General features: G+C 45.5%; 2 protein-coding genes across 4 annotated transcripts; both read left to right on the top strand.

Moving 5' to 3' along the window:
* The first annotated feature begins 4,460 nt into the window (after positions 1–4,460).
* On the top strand, positions 4,461–10,173 carry AFMID (arylformamidase). 3 transcript variants are annotated; one of them, XM_035104221.3, is made up of 11 exons: positions 4,461–4,633; positions 5,698–5,864; positions 6,438–6,542; positions 6,709–6,757; positions 6,867–6,952; positions 7,038–7,110; positions 7,301–7,398; positions 7,543–7,621; positions 8,354–8,486; positions 8,995–9,099; positions 9,766–10,173. In XM_035104221.3, the coding sequence occupies exons 2-11, from the start codon at positions 5,855–5,857 to the stop codon at positions 9,793–9,795; spliced, it is 768 nt and encodes a 255-aa protein (XP_034960112.1). In that variant the 5' UTR covers positions 4,461–4,633; positions 5,698–5,854; the 3' UTR covers positions 9,796–10,173. The 3 variants fall into 3 exon arrangements, with proteins under 3 accessions (XP_034960112.1, XP_034960111.1, XP_034960110.1); XM_035104220.3 differs by having other exon boundaries at positions 4,483–4,633; positions 5,774–5,864; XM_035104219.3 differs by lacking the exon at positions 4,461–4,633 and having other exon boundaries at positions 5,523–5,864.
* A 2,184-nt stretch (positions 10,174–12,357) lies between these two features.
* BIRC5 (baculoviral IAP repeat containing 5) lies at positions 12,358–16,653 on the top strand. The gene is made up of 4 exons (XM_035104222.3): positions 12,358–12,490; positions 13,394–13,503; positions 15,854–15,971; positions 16,481–16,653. Exons 1-4 carry the CDS (start codon positions 12,362–12,364, stop codon positions 16,562–16,564), a joined length of 441 nt encoding a protein of 146 aa, XP_034960113.1. The 5' UTR covers positions 12,358–12,361; the 3' UTR covers positions 16,565–16,653.
* The last annotated feature ends 168 nt before the right edge of the window (positions 16,654–16,821 follow it).

Raw genomic sequence — 16,821 nt, 5'->3', positions numbered from 1 at the left:
CCGGCCTTTCTTTCCCTTCGCGCGCCCGACTCCGGCAGTTTTTATCCCCAGGGGGAAGCACTGTCCAATCAGAACAGACCGCGCCGTTCCACAGACCATCAAAAGGAAACCCCCTCTGCCCCTTGACCAATCAGAGTCAAGGCGGGAAAAACTTTCTTGAAAGTGTTTGGCAAGGACCGCGCAGGCTCTTAAACTATCTCCCGGCATGCTCTGCGAAAGTGAGGATTTTTTTTTTTTTAAGGGGCGGGGGAGGCACTTGCGTCCGGTCTCCCGTCATTCATAGTTCCTCTTTCCTGACGCCCCCCCCCCCCTGCTTGGCAGGAGAGCAGCGCCTAAAATCAGTTCTTCAGCTTTGCTTGTGCAAAGGTTGCCATGTTTTCCTTTCATCATTTCTGATCTCTGATTAACAGAGGAACCCGCGCATTTCGCTCACGGTTGTGTAATTGTGTTAAAAAATGGGTGTGAGTGGGTTTCAGCCATAGCTTCTTTGTCCCAGAACTTGTGGCCTGCAGCAGCACTGACCAGAGACTCATCCAATTCATTGCCAGAGTTGCAATAGTCTGGGTTGCAAGCAAAAGCAAAGATTGGCACCATTTATTGTGCTAGCACTATTGAGCTTTAACATGCTGCGAAGCTCTTTTGTTTTGTTTAACCCTGTTCAGTCTGCCATCTCCATCTTGAGATGGAGTCTAGATGCAGATATTACAGTACAGCAATGGGGCCTTTTTTGTCCTTAAGCCAAACCATGGCTTGGTTCCCAGCTGCAAGGTGGTTGTAAGAGTAGGGAAAGATTGCAGCAACTGTTGTTTTCAGCCATGCACTATGTCCAGTCCCTTCAACCTTTCCTCATAGGATTTTTATTTGTATTCAGGTACTCAGAAAGTAATACACAGGTGTGTCCTGTAGGCAAATATTCCATGTGATGCAAACAGCTGAATGAAATATCTGAATCAGCACATTCCTTTCCTGTTAAAATAAAAGTGTGTATTAGTCTAGAGCAGGGTAGTCCAACATCTGGCTTAATGCCTTTTTTGGTAGCCCTTGGTAACATTTAACACATACACACACCTCTCTTGCTGCCTTCCCAAAACCCATGAGACTTGATGGCTCTGACAGGGTCCCAGAGTCCTCCCTACTTCTTCCCAAAGCCAATAATTGCTTTCCCAGCTTTTGGGAGGTGGGAGGACTCTTGGACCCTGCCAGAGCCTCACGCTTCCCTCCCAAAGCTTGGTGCCTCTCCTAACCAGTTTTGGTAAGGCAGTGCAAGGGCTGGGCAGGGGCATTATATTTTGGCCTTGCTCCCCACTCTACCCCCACCCCGTGCAACAAGGCAGTGTGCAGCCTGTGAGTTCTGGTATGAAAAGTTGGACCACCCTGGTCTAGAGAGTCATTCTTCCTCAATAACTCAATTGAGTAACTCAGACACCTCCACTTACCCACCAGGGACACACATACTTGATATTCATTGATAATTTCACCCCAGGACATCTCACTTGGCCACATCATACCTGTATGATACATCTACTCTTCTTTGGTCTTTCTCTAAAATTTCCTTCACACATCCTCCCTTATACAAATAGAAAATTGACTTCCAATGCTACATATTTTCAGATACTGGGGAATGTGTTTCTTTTTTAATATCTAAAAATAATCTATCAATTTACAACTGACACTTAATACTGCAAGAAAGTAGAAAAACTGATCACCATGTTCTAGCTCAGGCATAGACAACATTGGTTCACCAGATGTTTTGGAACTACAACTCCCATGATCCCTGACCACTGGCCCTGTTAGCCAGAGATCATGGGAGTTGTAGTTCCAAAACATCTGGAGAGCCAAGGTTGCCATGCCTGGTCTAGCTCTTTCTTATTTCTCGTTCAGTGGAACCTCGGTTTATGAACACCTCGGTTTATGAATTCTCAGTTTACGAATGCCGTGGACCCATCTGGAACGGATTAATTCACTTTCCATTACTTTCCATGGGAAAGTTCACTTCAGTTTATGAACGCTTCAGTTTATGGACAGACTTCCGGAACCAATTGTGTTCATAAACGGAGGTACCACTGTATAGGCTGCAGGAGAGTGTTAAACGTGTTAAGACTAGATCCCCCCCAAAAAATTCAAAGCACACACTATCTACCAGTTGCTGATTATCCCGCAACTGCCACAGTACGATAGGATAGTACTGCATGCTAACTAATTTTCTTTTTCACATTTTTTTCCTTTTCTTTTCAGATGTGATTAAACAGCTGTCCTATTTGAATCATAAAATGGGAAAACAGCACGTAACAGGGATTTGCAGTGTGAAAGCTATTATAATTACTGATGTGTTTGTTTATAAGGGAAAAAATTGGAGTGTTTCACAGTGAGGCTTGGCATATTTATTGGTACATTTGCATATTAAGCTCACTAGCACAACATTGTTGTTAATGTTATCAAATATAACCTTCTGGCCTGTTGGGAATCCAACTATCAACACTCACATTTGCTTGGTAGCAAATTGCTCCTCTCATAAGGTTTATTTAAGGGGCGTCCTGCCTGTCACCTTCTTAGATTCATTCTCAGATGAGATTCCCCGCCACACACAGTGAACTACCGGGTAGCTCATTTCGCAGCATAAAATCTTGAAAGCTTTGCTGAGTGAAAAATGTTCTAATGAGTTGATTATATTGTGACTGGAACACATCAGCAAAGGTGGGAAGGGTCAGATGTGGGATTTTAGCTAAGATCTGAAGAAGGAAGGAATAAGAACAGAGCGATGAATACAGTAGTGCAAAGCAGCAGAGAATTGGGAGACCCAGGTAGGAGCGCTTTTATGCCATAGTTTCACAGAACCAAAGCCCCATCAAACTGCCTTAGCTATTTGTGGGGAAATCAAATCAGACACTTTGTTCTTTTCAATACCTGGATTTAGTAGTAGTTACAGGTAGGTAGCCGTGTTGGTCTGACATAGTCGAAACAAAAATAAAAAATTAAAAGAATTCATTCCAGTAGCACCTTAGAGACCAATTAAGTTTGTCATAGGTGTGAGCTTTTGTGTGCATGCACACTTCTTTGGATTTAGTAGGCAAGGGCAGGGAATCTGTGGCCCTCTGGATGTAACTAGATGACAATCACATAACCCTCACCAGTGGCATGGTAGCTGGGGTTGAAATAAGTTGCAGACTAGCAACATTTGGGGGGGGGCAGATTTCTCATCCCTGTAGCAGGTAGGTAGACATCCAATACTTATTCATTCCTGGGTGCCTGTTTCGATGCAGCCAAAACTGCACCATCCACAACACAAGAGGAAGGTATTGGCAGGCTTGGAGGAAGACGCAAGGTTTGCAGAAGTACCAAAAAGGGCGGACGGACACCAAAACCTATGCAGTGAGGATTGAAAATGCTTGGTGGGTATGGAATGCTAACTGATGGGAGGAGAAATGCAGGAAAGCTTGCGGTGGGGTGAATGAAATGGAGTATCCTGGGATGAGGGGTGGCTGAGTGGAACACCATGCAGCAACATTTTGTTGCAGGCCCCACCTAGTATACTTACATACTACACCTGGTATACTAGGTGGGGCCTGCAACAAAAGGAGTGGTCAGCGTGATGCAGCAGCAGCAGCAGCACTGTAGATCAGCCCTCCTGACACAGGCAGGGTAGGGTGGCAGCGAGGTTGGGACTGCCAGGACGCACCAGCAGAGCCATTCAGGCACTTCCGCTGGTATGTCTGCACAAACCTCACCTCACCCTCATTCACTCCATTTTCAAAGGAGCCCCGTTATGCAAATATATGTGAGGAAGTACTTTTCTCAGACTCGCTCTGCATTTTTACAACAGTGGGAGAAAAGTGCATTTGAATCTCTGAAGAAGGGAGGGATTGCAGAGTTGTTTGGCAGCACGCTGCCATCATAACTAAAAAAAGGCAATGAGAAACCATGGAAACCTCCTTCGGATCTATTCAGGAGTTATGTTCCAATCCTTTCTAAGTGGGTTATGCTGCTTAAAGCATATCTGAGGGCACTTTGATCTTACATACTTTGGCAGCCAGGACACACATCCGAAAATAGTATCCTCGAACTTAGCTGAGAGTCTGCATCAATGGTTGTTGTTGTTTTTTTTAAGTGCATTGGAAAATTACATTGGGTAAATCTTTTTCTGATAATAATAATCTGGCTGGGTTTCCCCAGTGTGAGGAAGATTTAAAGATCACTTCTCAAAAAGTGTGTGTTTGTTTGTTTGTGGCTGGGGTGGGGGGAATTACCTGGCTACAAAAATAGCTTCCCCTGAATTTGTGCACGGATTTGAGCTTGTGTCTTGCAGCTGGACGATATCAGTTGCCTTGGGATATCTGTTCTGGAGTCAGCGCTGAGAGTAAATAAGACTGCCCTCCGCCTAAATCCCAGCACAGATTTGTTTATTTGCAGAGAGCATAGTTCCCTATGTCAGGGTTTGCTGACGCCCAACTCCACCCCAGCTCATGGAGCAACCAGTGGCCAAGGAAGAACAGCTGATCTCTTCTACACTTTGTCCCCAGAGGCTGGCTCTTCTAACTAGTTGCTCTGCAGCACAGAAAACTTAGATGTAAGAAGATACAGCATAGGCCACATCTGAGCCGGTGACATGGGAAAGTGGCAGGAAATGACCAAGGAGGTAAAGGAGGGGGTGGGGTGGGGAATGGTACTGCCTCTGTGTGAGAGAGATTTTGAAAGGTCTTGTTTTGTGTGAGTTACAGGTAGGTAGCCGTGTTGTTCTGGTGTAGTCGAAAAAAAATAAACAAATTCCTTCCAGTATGAGCTTTTGTGTGCATGCACATACTGAAGTTGTGTGCATGCACACAAAAGCTCATACCAATGACAAACTTAGTTGGTCTCTAAGGTGCTAATGGAAGGATTTTTTTTATTTTTTTGTGTGAGTTTGGCGGTTACAACCAGGAAAAGATTTAAGAAGTCCTCTAGAGAAAAAGAAATTCTCAAACAGGCATAGGCAAACTTGGCCCTCCAGATGTTTTGGGACTACAACTCCCATCATCCCTGACCACTGGTCCTGTTAGCTAGGGATGATGGAGTTGTAGTCCCAAAACATCTGGAGGGCCAAGTTTGCCTATGCCTGTTCTAGAAACTGTGTTACACTGATGCTGACAAAGTCTCCTTTAAGATAGGGGTGGCAAACCCCTGGCCCCCCAGATGTGAATGGACACTCATCACCCCTGACTGTTGGCTATGCTGGCCGGAACTGATGAGAGTCAAACAACACCTGGAATGCTGCTCATTAGCCACCCTTGCATCGAGGACTAGCAGATATATTGGTTTTGTGCATCAGATATGTGGAAATGGAAATGATATTACAAGGGAAAAGGCGGGAGGAAGAACTGTTGGGCAACGTTCAAAAGATAAACATACATATCCTGAAAGCAGAGATATGCCTAAATCAAACAGCTGCATTTCTCAGGGTGGTCTCAGCAATATGCAAATCTTTGCAGGGTTGTGTTCAATAGGCACAACATCAATGGGAACTTTTACCCCTAAGGTTTCTTCCTAGCTGTGCAAGGTGGGGTTGGTTAATTTGGTAAGTTCTCCCCCCCCCCCAATGCACTGCCTTACTGACAAGGATCCCCACTCCATGCCTGCCTGTTATTAAGTAAGAAATGCATAGTTGCATGATACTTACTTAGCAATGCTTCGTTTGGCACCCAATCTGCCTGTGTTTCTACTCAGCTCCCTAGTCACCTTACTCCGAGTGAAAAGAGGGCCACTGTGGCTGTGCAAGGCGCCTTGCTTCTTCTCTTTGCAGGAGCTGGAGACACAGTACTCCCCTAGCAGGTGGTCTCCACGGCTGGAGGCGGATGCTGTGATTGAGGCTCACGTGCAGGCAATGAGCGAAGGTAAAGGGTCCCTGGGCAGTCCACTACCCGGCAAGAAGTGGGATGGGAGCGGGCAGATCACCAAGGGGCCACTAACTTCCAACAGACCTCCTCCCAGTGCCTGCTGGTTGTTGGCCTTCTTGCAAAGAGCCCTAGAGTTGGTGGACCTGGTTCTGATCCAGCAAGAAGGGCACGTTTATCCTTAAGCAAGACTGCATACCCAGGGTCAATGAACATGGATCAGTTATGCTTTAGCAGTGAAGCAACCCTGAGGATGCACTCTGGCCGCAAAAGTTCTAGTGGGCCAGCTCACCTCCAGTGCAGGGGAGGACAAAATCTCGCAGGAGGTTCTGAAGAGGGATTGGAAAGAACGCTCTCCGTTGGAACTTGCAAGGGACGTTTCTTCCCCTTGGGACTGTATAGCAGTGGCAAAGCCTACCTTAGTTTTCCAGAAGGTCAGCAGGATGGCATGCAGTTTTGAACAAGGACAGGCACCAGCAATCTGAAAACTCCTCTGGAGTGCGGGAGGGCAGCCCAGGTACGGCCAGGCAAGCTGCGGACTCCCACCTCTCTGTGCCTTCCTTTGGTCTGCAGGTACCCGCCGTGCCCAGATTGGCACCCAGACTCTGCTGAATGTGCCCTATGGGTTGGGCGAGGGAGAGAAGCTTGATGTGTATCTTCCCAAGAAACACACTGAAAGTAAGAGTACAGGAGCAGCATGGGAATGATCGGGAAACTGGGATGTTGGTGAAGTGCTGGTTGTGGCGAAGAGCCAACATCAGAAAGCGAGGGGTGGTACATTAGTGGGAGTTTTGCTAAGTGAGTATCTTTGCTGCCTGTTTCTTTCTCCCGTATCCCTTTTCAGCCTTCCCCCTGGTCCTCTATATCCATGGCGGCTACTGGCAATTCCTGAGGTGAGTTGTGCTGGAGGTTGCCCAGGTCCTTTGATTACAGGATCCCAATGGGATGATGTCCCACCTAGCGGAACCACCTGGGACTGCTGTTCTCTTTCTCCTCCTCTAGCAAAGATGCTTCAGGCTTTGCTGCAGGGCCCCTAGCGACCCATGACGTAGCCTTGGCTGCAGTGGGCTACGATGTGGCTCCCAAAGGTACGCAACTGTGGTGGAAATCGTTTTCCTGTTCTGCTCTCCTTGGCATCTCATGTCTAACCTGAAAATTGTGGTTTGTGCTCAGGCCAGCTGGAGGTGATGGTCAGGCAGGTCCGACGCAGCGTGGCCTTCGCAGTTCAGCAATACACAGGGATCAGGTAAGAGTGAAAACACAGAGCACCTTGGGAATAAGAGACCAAGGGGCCTGTCATACCCTGATGAAGCCCTACAGGGTTGATGGAGGCCCTGGATAGCTTTTGAGTTTTGACTCCTCTGGCAATCCTACTCCGTCCGACACTGTCGGAGCATCCCACCTGCTCATTTCAACTGCGTCTCATTTGCCTTTAGCGGTGTTTATCTGCTTGGACACTCAGCAGGGGCCCACCTGGCAGCCATGGTGCTCTCTACAGATTGGACAGAATTTGGTGTCGTGCCAAACATCAAAGGTACTGTCTGGGAGACACTGATCCCATTCCCGCCCCCTGCTCTTTTTACATCCTAGCATTCCCTCTCTCTCTTGCCTGAACTTCATGACCCAACTTGCACCAAGCTGGAGCCTCAGTAAGCCATGGACTCTTTTTCCTTCCCAGGAGCCTTTTTGGTGAGTGGCCTCTATGACTTGGAACCGATCACGCACACCTATGTCAATGATGTTTTGCGCATGAGCCGGTGAGAGATGCATCTTTGAAAAGGAATTATCAACCCATGTAGGGCAGAAACACTGCAGCGAGTCCCTTGGGAGCCCCCTACCCACCAACATGTGGCCGAATATTGTTAACAGCCCACGGCAGACCAGTGGGCAGGTTAGCCGCATCTGTGTCGCCCAGCACAGCAACCCCTCAGCTTCCAACACAATGCAGTTCATGAAGGATCATGTGAAACAGTTTAGTAGTCACCTGTTAAGTTGAATATCTTTGACTTAGAACTTGATGGCTTGCAGGTTGAGCAAACATAGGGATAATTTCTTTGAGGCACACAGCCACGCTTGTAGATCACCCTTCCTATTGCAGCCTGACTTTTTTAAAAAAAAGTATTTGAAGGGCTAAATATTCCCCTCATGCACACACACACATGCATTGCCTCCTCTGCACTGTGTATCAAATAGATGGCATAGCTAATTATTATGATCATTATTTATTAAATTTGTATAACAACCTTCATCCAAAGATCACAGGGCTTTTCAAATTGTATACACAAATACTGTCCCCCAAGCACCCTTCATATGCACGCACATCAGGCCTTTCCAAATCAACACTACTTGCTTCCCCATGTATTGGAGGGGTAGATGTTTTCAAAATTGTGCTCTGCATAGAAGTGGCTGCCTTCGTGGCTTATCGGCAAGCCAGCCCACTCTGCCTCTCTTTCATCTCTGTATGGTCTCAGCTGTGTGTCTTTCCTCAGGGAAGTGGCCTTACAGAATAGCCCTTTGAGGTGTGTGCCTAAGTTGGAGGGCAGGAGAAATTGCCAGGTACTTGTCACTGTGGCACAACATGATTCTCCTGAGTTCCACAGACAGTCCCAGGAGTACTTTGAGGTGCGTTGGCTGATGTTCGCCATGTTGAGTTTTTCTTTAATATTTGGTGGCATATAAGTGTTTTTTTTAAAATAATAATAATAAAGATGCACCCATGGAATCAAATGATGTGCATCCACACTCATACCCATGTCTTTAAAGAGCCACATATGCATGTGTGAAAGGTGAAAACACTACCTAAGACAGGTGAGGGGAATCTTTCGCCCTCCAGGTGTTGCTGCAACTCCCATCATCCCTGACCTTTCGTCATGGCTGATGGAAGTTGTAGTTCAGCAACATCTGGAAGGCCAGGGGTTCCCAATCCTTGGCCTAAAACATTTACTTAATATTTGCTTCTTACTTCTTGGTCTCCCATCTCCCATTGCTCTTCATTATGAATCAATGAGACCACCAGCCCCATTCCTCCCGAGTCTCTGCCATCTATCAGTAATGCAGCTATTAGGGTAAAGGCACTTGCAAGTACTGTGGTGAGGATAGTTTTGTTAAAATCCCTGTTGCTTGCCCATAGGCTTTGCGTGCAGCTGGCTGGAGTGCCTCTTTGCTGGACATTGGAGACACAGATCATTTTGATGTCATTGAGAAGCTCTCCCAGGAAGACTATTTTCTCACACAGGTACAGGGGGTGCAAATGAGCTGCAATAAAATGATGGTGGCTGTCAGTATATTTGTCACTTGCCATGTGTTAGGAGTAATGCTTCAGGGAGAGTATGACATGCCCTGCATCTCCAGAATGCCGCATCAAGGAGGACTGCTAATTGTAGCTAAAAGCAAACAGGACTTCTGCATCTATCCTTATAATTGAATGTGTAAGCTTTGCCATTGTCGTGTAATGTCCAAATCTAGCGTGAAGTCAAAAATGGAATGGGCGATAAGGCCTCCTTCACGCAAATCTCCAATGGCATGGGAGCCACTTCCTCATAGTGTGATCTTACATTACTATGGAGCTTAGTGTGAAAATATTCCAACAATGTGGCTGAGGATGATCACATGGGTCTTCAACGTTAGTTGTGGCGCTGATTGGGTGGGGGAAATCCATGAATTTAGACATACCCGTGTGTCTGGAATATTCACACACTTACCCCAGCAATGTGGAATATACATGTGTCTTTGAAACACAAAGGAGTTAAATACAGTACTATGGAATTTGGGAAGTGTGTGGGATGTAGCTCCTGTTCAGGCCAACTTTAGCATTACAACACACTCCCGATGATGAGTGAGAAGCCTCAATGTTGAACCAATTTGTTATGCAAGGGAAACATATTCTTTCTTGATGTTCCAGGTGATTCTGAAACTGATTTCAAGAGGCTGATAGGTTGACACAAGATGGAACACTCAGCCTGGAGTTCCCATCTACAGCCATGAGTGGCCATCGATGACCTTGCAAACCCACCCACCCTAATCCTCCACTCTCTCTGCTGTGCTGTTTTATTTCACCCCCTGGGAATGGACTTCCTGCTAATTGCAATTTTATCCAGTTAAGAAAGAACTTCAGAAGACACAAATCTATTGAAACGGAACTTTGAAACATATTATTCCTTGTTGCTTTGGAGGCAATTGACTCTTTAAGAGAGCACACAGATGCTTTCGCATAGACTGCCTGACACAGAGACAGTTCCTGTCCACTCCTGCGATAAACTGTTCCTCCCAGCGTGCTGAGAACATTAAAGTAACACCAACGCATAAATTACATCTACATTGTGGCAGTTAATCACCTTCCCCTAGGAGATAGTCTGAATCTGTGACCACAGGCAAGGCATAATTGCTGCATAAATCACCACATCTCTTTATTCTGCAAAGGGCCTGAGTTGAAGATGGGCATCTTTCACTAACAGCAGTAACTAAACTTTTATTCAACATTCTAAGTCCATACGAAACTGCCTTATACAGTCAGAGCAGTGGCACTCTGTGCTTGTGCTATGGAGGCCCATGTCTCTATTACCACGGGCTCAATGCAGTCTTTGAATCAGGGACCCTGCAAGCAGGAAGCTGCATATTTAGAGCATACCCAGACTGGAACAGTTCTAAAAGAAAATTGTGGGAATCATGGCAACAATGGCTATAACAACTGTGCTGCAACAGCCGGTTAGTTATGCTCTTGCCTTGGAATGGGCCAAAGTTAAGAAATACATCTCAAGACCTTGTGCAAGTAACGTCAGTTGTAATGATTATTGTGCCACGAATTGGGGAATGTCAACAGTCGGAGATCAGATGAGTGTTTAATTACTTTCTCTGCCCCTTCGGCATTCAGGTGTTGAGTGCTGCACAGAGTTATGATAACTAAATCCTAAGAAGAGGCCAATGGCCAGTCTAGCCCAGCATCCTGGTTCACACACTCACTAGCCAGGTGCCTGTGGGAAACCCACAAGTGAGACCCAAACATGAGCACTCTTCCTCCTGCAGTTCAAAATGCTTTCCTTTCAGCCTGGGCATGCTCCAAGACTACTGGATTCCAGGCACTGAACCAAGCCTGACCTAATGAAGTATTTAGCCCAGCTTCTTATAATGGCTTTAGGCTAACACAAGCACTTCTGCAAGGCATTTTCATAAATCCTCACCCCTCTGCGCCATATATGCTGTATATTGTTCCAGAGGGTCCACCAGCAGTGGAGGTACTGGGTGCAGGGATCAGATGGTGCCCTGCTTGTGAAAGCTCTTCCAGTAGTTGCTACCAGCTGGTGCAAAGCCACCATTGGATAAAACACTTAGCTTTTTATTTTTAGAGAGTGTTCTTATACTCTGCAAAAATCTTTATCTCCCCCCCCCCCGGATCGGCCCCATTTAGCAATACACAGTAGCAGAAGTTAATGTTTAATTTGGCAGAATTAAACCATTGTCTCTGGTTTGCATATGTCAGCATGCCTCACTTCAAAGCACATCTGAAAACAGGAAGTTCTGCGTGGGAGGGCAGATGCAAGTTAAAGCTGATTTTCATAATTCTGATGACCGGAGCAGGGTGCGGGGAGAATCTAAAGTTCCAATCCTATATACACTTATCTAGGAATAAACCCCATTTAACTTAATGTGGCACACAAGTAACTAAGCCAAGTGCCTGTAATAAAAAAAACCCACTGCAGCCATAAACAACATGCTTACCAGAGATCAATCTCCGTTGAATACAATGGGGCTTAAACATGCAGATCAGCGTCTCTTCCTCTAGCAAAACATGTACTGTAATATGAATAGAAAGTGAAACGTTGGTTTGCATTCTGCGGGGGGGGGGGCATTCCCCAATGTTAACAAAATACCTTCTCCTTACAACTGCTGTATTTGAACAAAACAAACTGACCCAAGATGCTCGATTTCAGCTCCTAGGACTTCTTACACCCAGCAGCAGCCCAACTACCTTTTTCTCTTTCAAACACCTTGTTCTGTTCCAACAGCCACTGAACAAAATTTCGGGTTTTTTTTGGGGGGGGGGCATTACGACGAGGAAAAGCCCACCAACCTCTGTCTGTTTACTCAGAAGCAAGTCCCAACTGTGTCCTCCCTAATATGAAGTTGGGATCGCGGGCTATTTTATTGAAACGATTTACACGTGTGTTTAGCTTCTTTTCCCCATCACGTGGGAAGCGAGGTTTCTAAATCCATTTTTTGTTTTGTTTTGTTTCTTCTGCCTCTAACTTTCGGAAATACAGCCTTATTTGCCTGTTCCAACAAGAACAACGGAGACCTCTTAGAGGCATTTTAAAGAGTTTGTCCTGTCTTGTGTTTCTGGTCTTTAAAACGTGCGAGGTTTTGCCTCTATCCTCCTCTAACTGCATTTTATAAAGAGAGGGAGAACTACAACTCCCGGCATGCTCAGCGCATAGCAGCCGATTTCCCGTCATTCTTTGCTCGGCCGTTGTTCCAACCGCGGTATTTTGAACGCAGTAGAAATGGTGCCGGGAGGTCCTTCTTCGGGTCCGCAAGTGCGGCCGGGATTCGAGGAGTTTCTGAAGGAGCACCGAGTCGCCACTTTCGACCACTGGCCCTTTACCTCCGGCTGCTCATGCACTCCAGACCGGGTGAGGGAAACATTTCTCCCAGCCAGCTTGCCTCCTAAGTACTTTTCCTCCTCCTTATCTAATTTCTGCACTCCATGCATAATTTTACACACTTCTATCATGTCTCCTCTTGGTTGCCTTTTCTCTACTAAACTAAAAATCCCCCAAAGTGACCTTCCCTTTTAGGGAGGTTGCTCCACCCTCTTGATCATTTTGGTTTTCCAAGTGTGGTTGCACCATCAATTTGTAAAACAGTATTTTGATATTGACAATTTTATTTTTAATTCAACTTGGTTTATTTTCCTAATGATCCCTAGCTTGACATTTGTCTTTCTACAGCTATCACACACTGGGTCAACACCTTCATCAGATTATCCTCTACAAACCAAGGTCTTGTTCCTGGTCAGTCACTACCACTCTGGACCCCATGAAATACATTTATTTTTTGCCCCAAATGTGCAGCTCTTTACACTTGCTTAAACTGAATTTGCATTTCCCACTTTGCTGCCTATTCACCCAGTTTGGGGAGACCCTTTTGGAGTACAGTGGTACCTCGGGGTACAATCACTTCAGGTTACAGACTCCGCTAACCCGGAAGTAGTACCTTGGGTTAAGAACTTTACCTCAGGATGAGAACAGAAATTGTGTGCTGGTGACGCGGTGGCAGTGGGAGGCCCCATTAGCTGAAGTGGTACCTCAGGTTAAGAACGGTTTCAGGTTAAGAACAGACCTCTGGAACGAATTTAAGTACGTAACCAGAGGTACCACTGTACTTCACAATCCCTTTTAGTTTTAACTATCCTGAGCAATTTAGTATCAGCAGCAAACTTGGCTACATCATTGCTCACCCTAACTCTTTGGATGTGTGATTGTTGAATGTACACTTGTTGAACAACTTTCCTCCCCTTCCCTCTCTCTTCCCAGATGGCAGAAGCTGGATTTGTTCACTGTCCTACTGACAATGCACCCGACGTGGCCCAGTGCTTCATATGTTTTAAGGAGCTGGAGGGATGGGAGCCGGATGATGACCCTATGTAAGTATTTTGTTGTTGGATCTGCTGACTTGCAGTGCCTCCAAATAAGTGCTCGGGATAGGCATATCTGCCTTTTTACCAGGACAACATAATGCAGGGATGAAGGAAGCAAATCTGCAAGCTTAATATAGGGTACAAGTAATTTAGATGGTTTGTCCACATCTTCCATCTTTCCTTTCCTATGCCAAAAGCCCAATATGGCTACTTAAGACCCAGTGAGACCACTTGTCATAGGCAGGTTACATTTATGTAGTTTACTTGATCTTCAAACATCTGGCTACATTTCCCACAGAAGCAGGTGGTTAGATTAAGCAGGTGGTGTGGACTGCATTTGCGAAGAGTGAATATTAAATCTGCTCCATGTTCCTGATGCCAAACTGCACAACACTAATCAGGCCAAATTCCCCTGGTTGCTCTGCAAGCCAGTAATGCTAATAAGGGCTCTCTATTGACTAGCCTCAAAGGGAGGTGGTAGCTGAGAACTGCCTGCATAACTGAGTCTGGTAAGGCACGCCACTCCAATCTTTGAGCAGTGAGACACTCTAATGGTCCCAGTGCTTACCCAGGTTTCCTTGGAATGAGATCAGTGGAGTCATGGTTTTATTTACACATTTATTTAAAAACCTAAGCCTAGGATGGAGGGTCTCAAAGCATTAATACCCCAACAGATCTTGCTTCCCCATTCTGTTACCAGGAAACCCCCAACTTCCCGTACAGCACACAGTTAAATGTTTCTCTTTCTCCTCGGCTTTGCAGCATCTCCCAGTTCTTGTGCTGACACACAGCAGTTCTCTCCAGTGCAGCCCCACCTTCCTGGCCATGTAGTCGTTTCTCACTTAGATGCTACTATTAAAACCCAGTTCCTCCCTCTGAAGTGCATATCAAGGTGCTAAAAATAGCTATCTGGACTTAATCTACAAATGAATTTGCTTGATCAGTTTCCCAACCTCCCCCAAAACTTATAAGATTACAGTACCTACTTCCAAATAGAAAATGTCTGTCCTGCGCATACAAAAAACAAACAGCAGCATAACAACTTGCCCTTAGGTAAAGGGACAGGGACAGATTAAAACAGTGAGAAAAGTTCTGTGTCCATATTGGCAGCAAGTGATTTGCTTTGAAGCAGGCCTAACCTAGAGACTTAGAACAAGCATCCTACACTGGACCAGTGGTGGGGTAGTAAATTTTCTACTGATTCCCCACCCCCAGAAAAGGTCCTGTTTCATTAGTAACAATGAATGGATGCCAATAGCAACTAAATATTAGGGAAGCCTGACACTTTCAATGTTTCTGGCTTTGTTTACATCAAGTAAAAGAAGCATGCTAGATGAGATTACTCTCTAGGGCACGAGAAAAATTTCCTACACAAATTGCCCTAATTTGCACAGAAAAAATAAACTATTCAAAAATTTGGTGGAAAGCCTAGGGAGTGAGGAGGGATGTCATCTATTCTCCTTTAATTCAGGAGATCAGATTTGTTATTTCAGAAGTTATTACAAGACCAGCTGGTGCTGTGCAATCCACTGCTGAATAAGCTGGCACATGACATCAGGTGATCTTAAACTTGATTGCACTGAGCAGTGTAAACATTTAATGTCTTCAAGAGAAAGGCAGTTTCAGTAGCTGGAGTCCCGATTTTGCATGAGCAGCAAAGAGGGCATAGAGAAAAAAAGTAATCAAAAACAGTCCCAGTATTTCCCCTGCATTGGGAAGTCACAGAAGAGGTGGAGCCATGGCCCTCCTCTATTATTAACATGAAACTGTTTTGGGTGGTGGTTCAGAAGCTTCAGCTGGTGCCCTCTGTTCTGGCCTACCTTCTGTACTTAGTGGGTTATTAATGAGCATCCTACTTCAGTGTTTCATTATTTGCATTGCCCCCCTTTTGTTTTCCTGGCTCAATTCAAGGTACTAGTTAAAGCAGGGGTCATCAAACTTTTTCAGCAGGGGGCCGGTCCACTGTCCCTCAGACCTTGTGGGGGCCCGGACTATTTTTTTTTAAAAAAAAATATATGAATGAATTCCTATGCCCCACAAATAACCCAGAGATGCATTTTAAATAAAAGGGCACATTCTACTCATGTAAAAACACGCTGATTCCCGGACCGTCCATGGGCCGGATTTAAAAGGCAATTGGGCTGAATCCGGCCCCCAGGCCTTAATTTGCCTACCGATGAGTCAAAGCCTCTAAATCCATGTAAATATTGGGCTCACATATGCTACCTTTATTCCTGCTGTAAGATTTGTGAAAAGTTTTAAATCTCTTAGTAGCCCTTCACTCTGAACCCTAGAGACGTCTGCCTAATCCTTTGAGGTCCATTGTGCTAATATAGTTTGGCCTCCTTCTTTCTAGGGAAGAGCACCGGAAACACTCCCCCAAGTGTGCATTTCTGGCTCTCCAGAAAGATATTAAGGACTTGACACTGCAAGAGTTTCAGAAACTTTGCAAAGAGAGAACGAAGGCCTTGATCGTAAGTATGGTCTGCTGGGAGCTGTGAATGTAGTCTAGCTTTTCCTGCTCTCCTGCTCTCCCTACAACAGTGTTTCCCAAAATTGGGTCTTCAGCTGTTTTTGGACTACAACTTCCACCATCTCTAGCTAGCAGGACCCAGGGGTCAGGGAATATGGGGATTGTAGTCCCCAAACAGCTGGGGACTTAAGTTTGGGAAACATTGCCCTACACTACAGTTTCAAAATGGTCATTTAGCACCCTGCCCTCCTCCACACCAGATCATACATAGTCTCTTGCCCATAGAACTGCCTTGATTTGAAGATAGTGTTCTTCAGTGGTTTGGCTGCAACTGTGAGATCAATTTGGGTTTCCCTGCTGTGTTATGGTTTTCCTGCTTGCTTCTCAAAGTGAATAGCCACTGCCCATCCCTACCTGCAGCAAAGCCTTCCTCTTGTAGTCCACTTTACAGCTCAAATACTTGCCTTTTCATTAGTTACTAACAGGAGTTCCTTTCTGTTTTTCTCCTAGAGAAAGGAAATTAACCAGAAAATTAACGACGTGAAAAAACGTGCTGAGAAGACGCGTAATGCAATTGAATTGCTGTCTATGTAACGTTCCTAGTGTACTATCTCCATTGAACACAATGGGGCTTTTTGTATACAATATAAATTTAAATTATAAAAATGTAATATGAATAGAAAGTGAAACTGGTTTGCATTCTGCCGGGGGGGGGAGGCATTCCCCAATGTTAACAAAATACCTTCTCTTTGGAACTGCTGTATATGAACAAAACAAACTGACCCCAAATGCTCAATTTCAGCTCCTCGGCGGACTTGCACCCAGCAGCAGCAGCCCAACTACCTTTTTCT

The sequence above is a fragment of the Zootoca vivipara genome, chromosome 2 (assembly GCF_965207765.1).
Source record: "Zootoca vivipara chromosome 2, rZooViv2.hap1.1, whole genome shotgun sequence".
Lineage (NCBI taxonomy): Eukaryota > Metazoa > Chordata > Lepidosauria > Squamata > Lacertidae > Zootoca > Zootoca vivipara.
This window is presented reverse-complemented; position numbering and strand designations above follow the sequence as displayed.

What these genes read in the sequence shown, in the direction of transcription:
- BIRC5 (XM_035104222.3), top strand. Translation starts at nt 12,362, where the DNA reads ATGGTGCCGGGAGGTCCTTCTTCGGGTCCGCAAGTGCGGCCGGGATTC. An exon ending in GAGCCGGATGATGACCCTAT is followed by an intron (nt 13,504 to 15,853) that starts GTAAGTATTTTG and finishes CCTTCTTTCTAG; the next exon opens with GGAAGAGCACCGGAAACACT. An exon ending in AGAGAACGAAGGCCTTGATC is followed by an intron (nt 15,972 to 16,480) that starts GTAAGTATGGTC and finishes TTTTTCTCCTAG; the next exon opens with AGAAAGGAAATTAACCAGAA.
- AFMID (XM_035104219.3), top strand. Translation starts at nt 5,657, where the DNA reads ATGCTTCGTTTGGCACCCAATCTGCCTGTGTTTCTACTCAGCTCCCTA. An exon ending in CGTGCAGGCAATGAGCGAAG is followed by an intron (nt 5,865 to 6,437) that starts GTAAAGGGTCCC and finishes TTTGGTCTGCAG; the next exon opens with GTACCCGCCGTGCCCAGATT. An exon ending in AAGACTATTTTCTCACACAG is followed by an intron (nt 9,100 to 9,765) that starts GTACAGGGGGTG and finishes TTGATGTTCCAG; the next exon opens with GTGATTCTGAAACTGATTTC.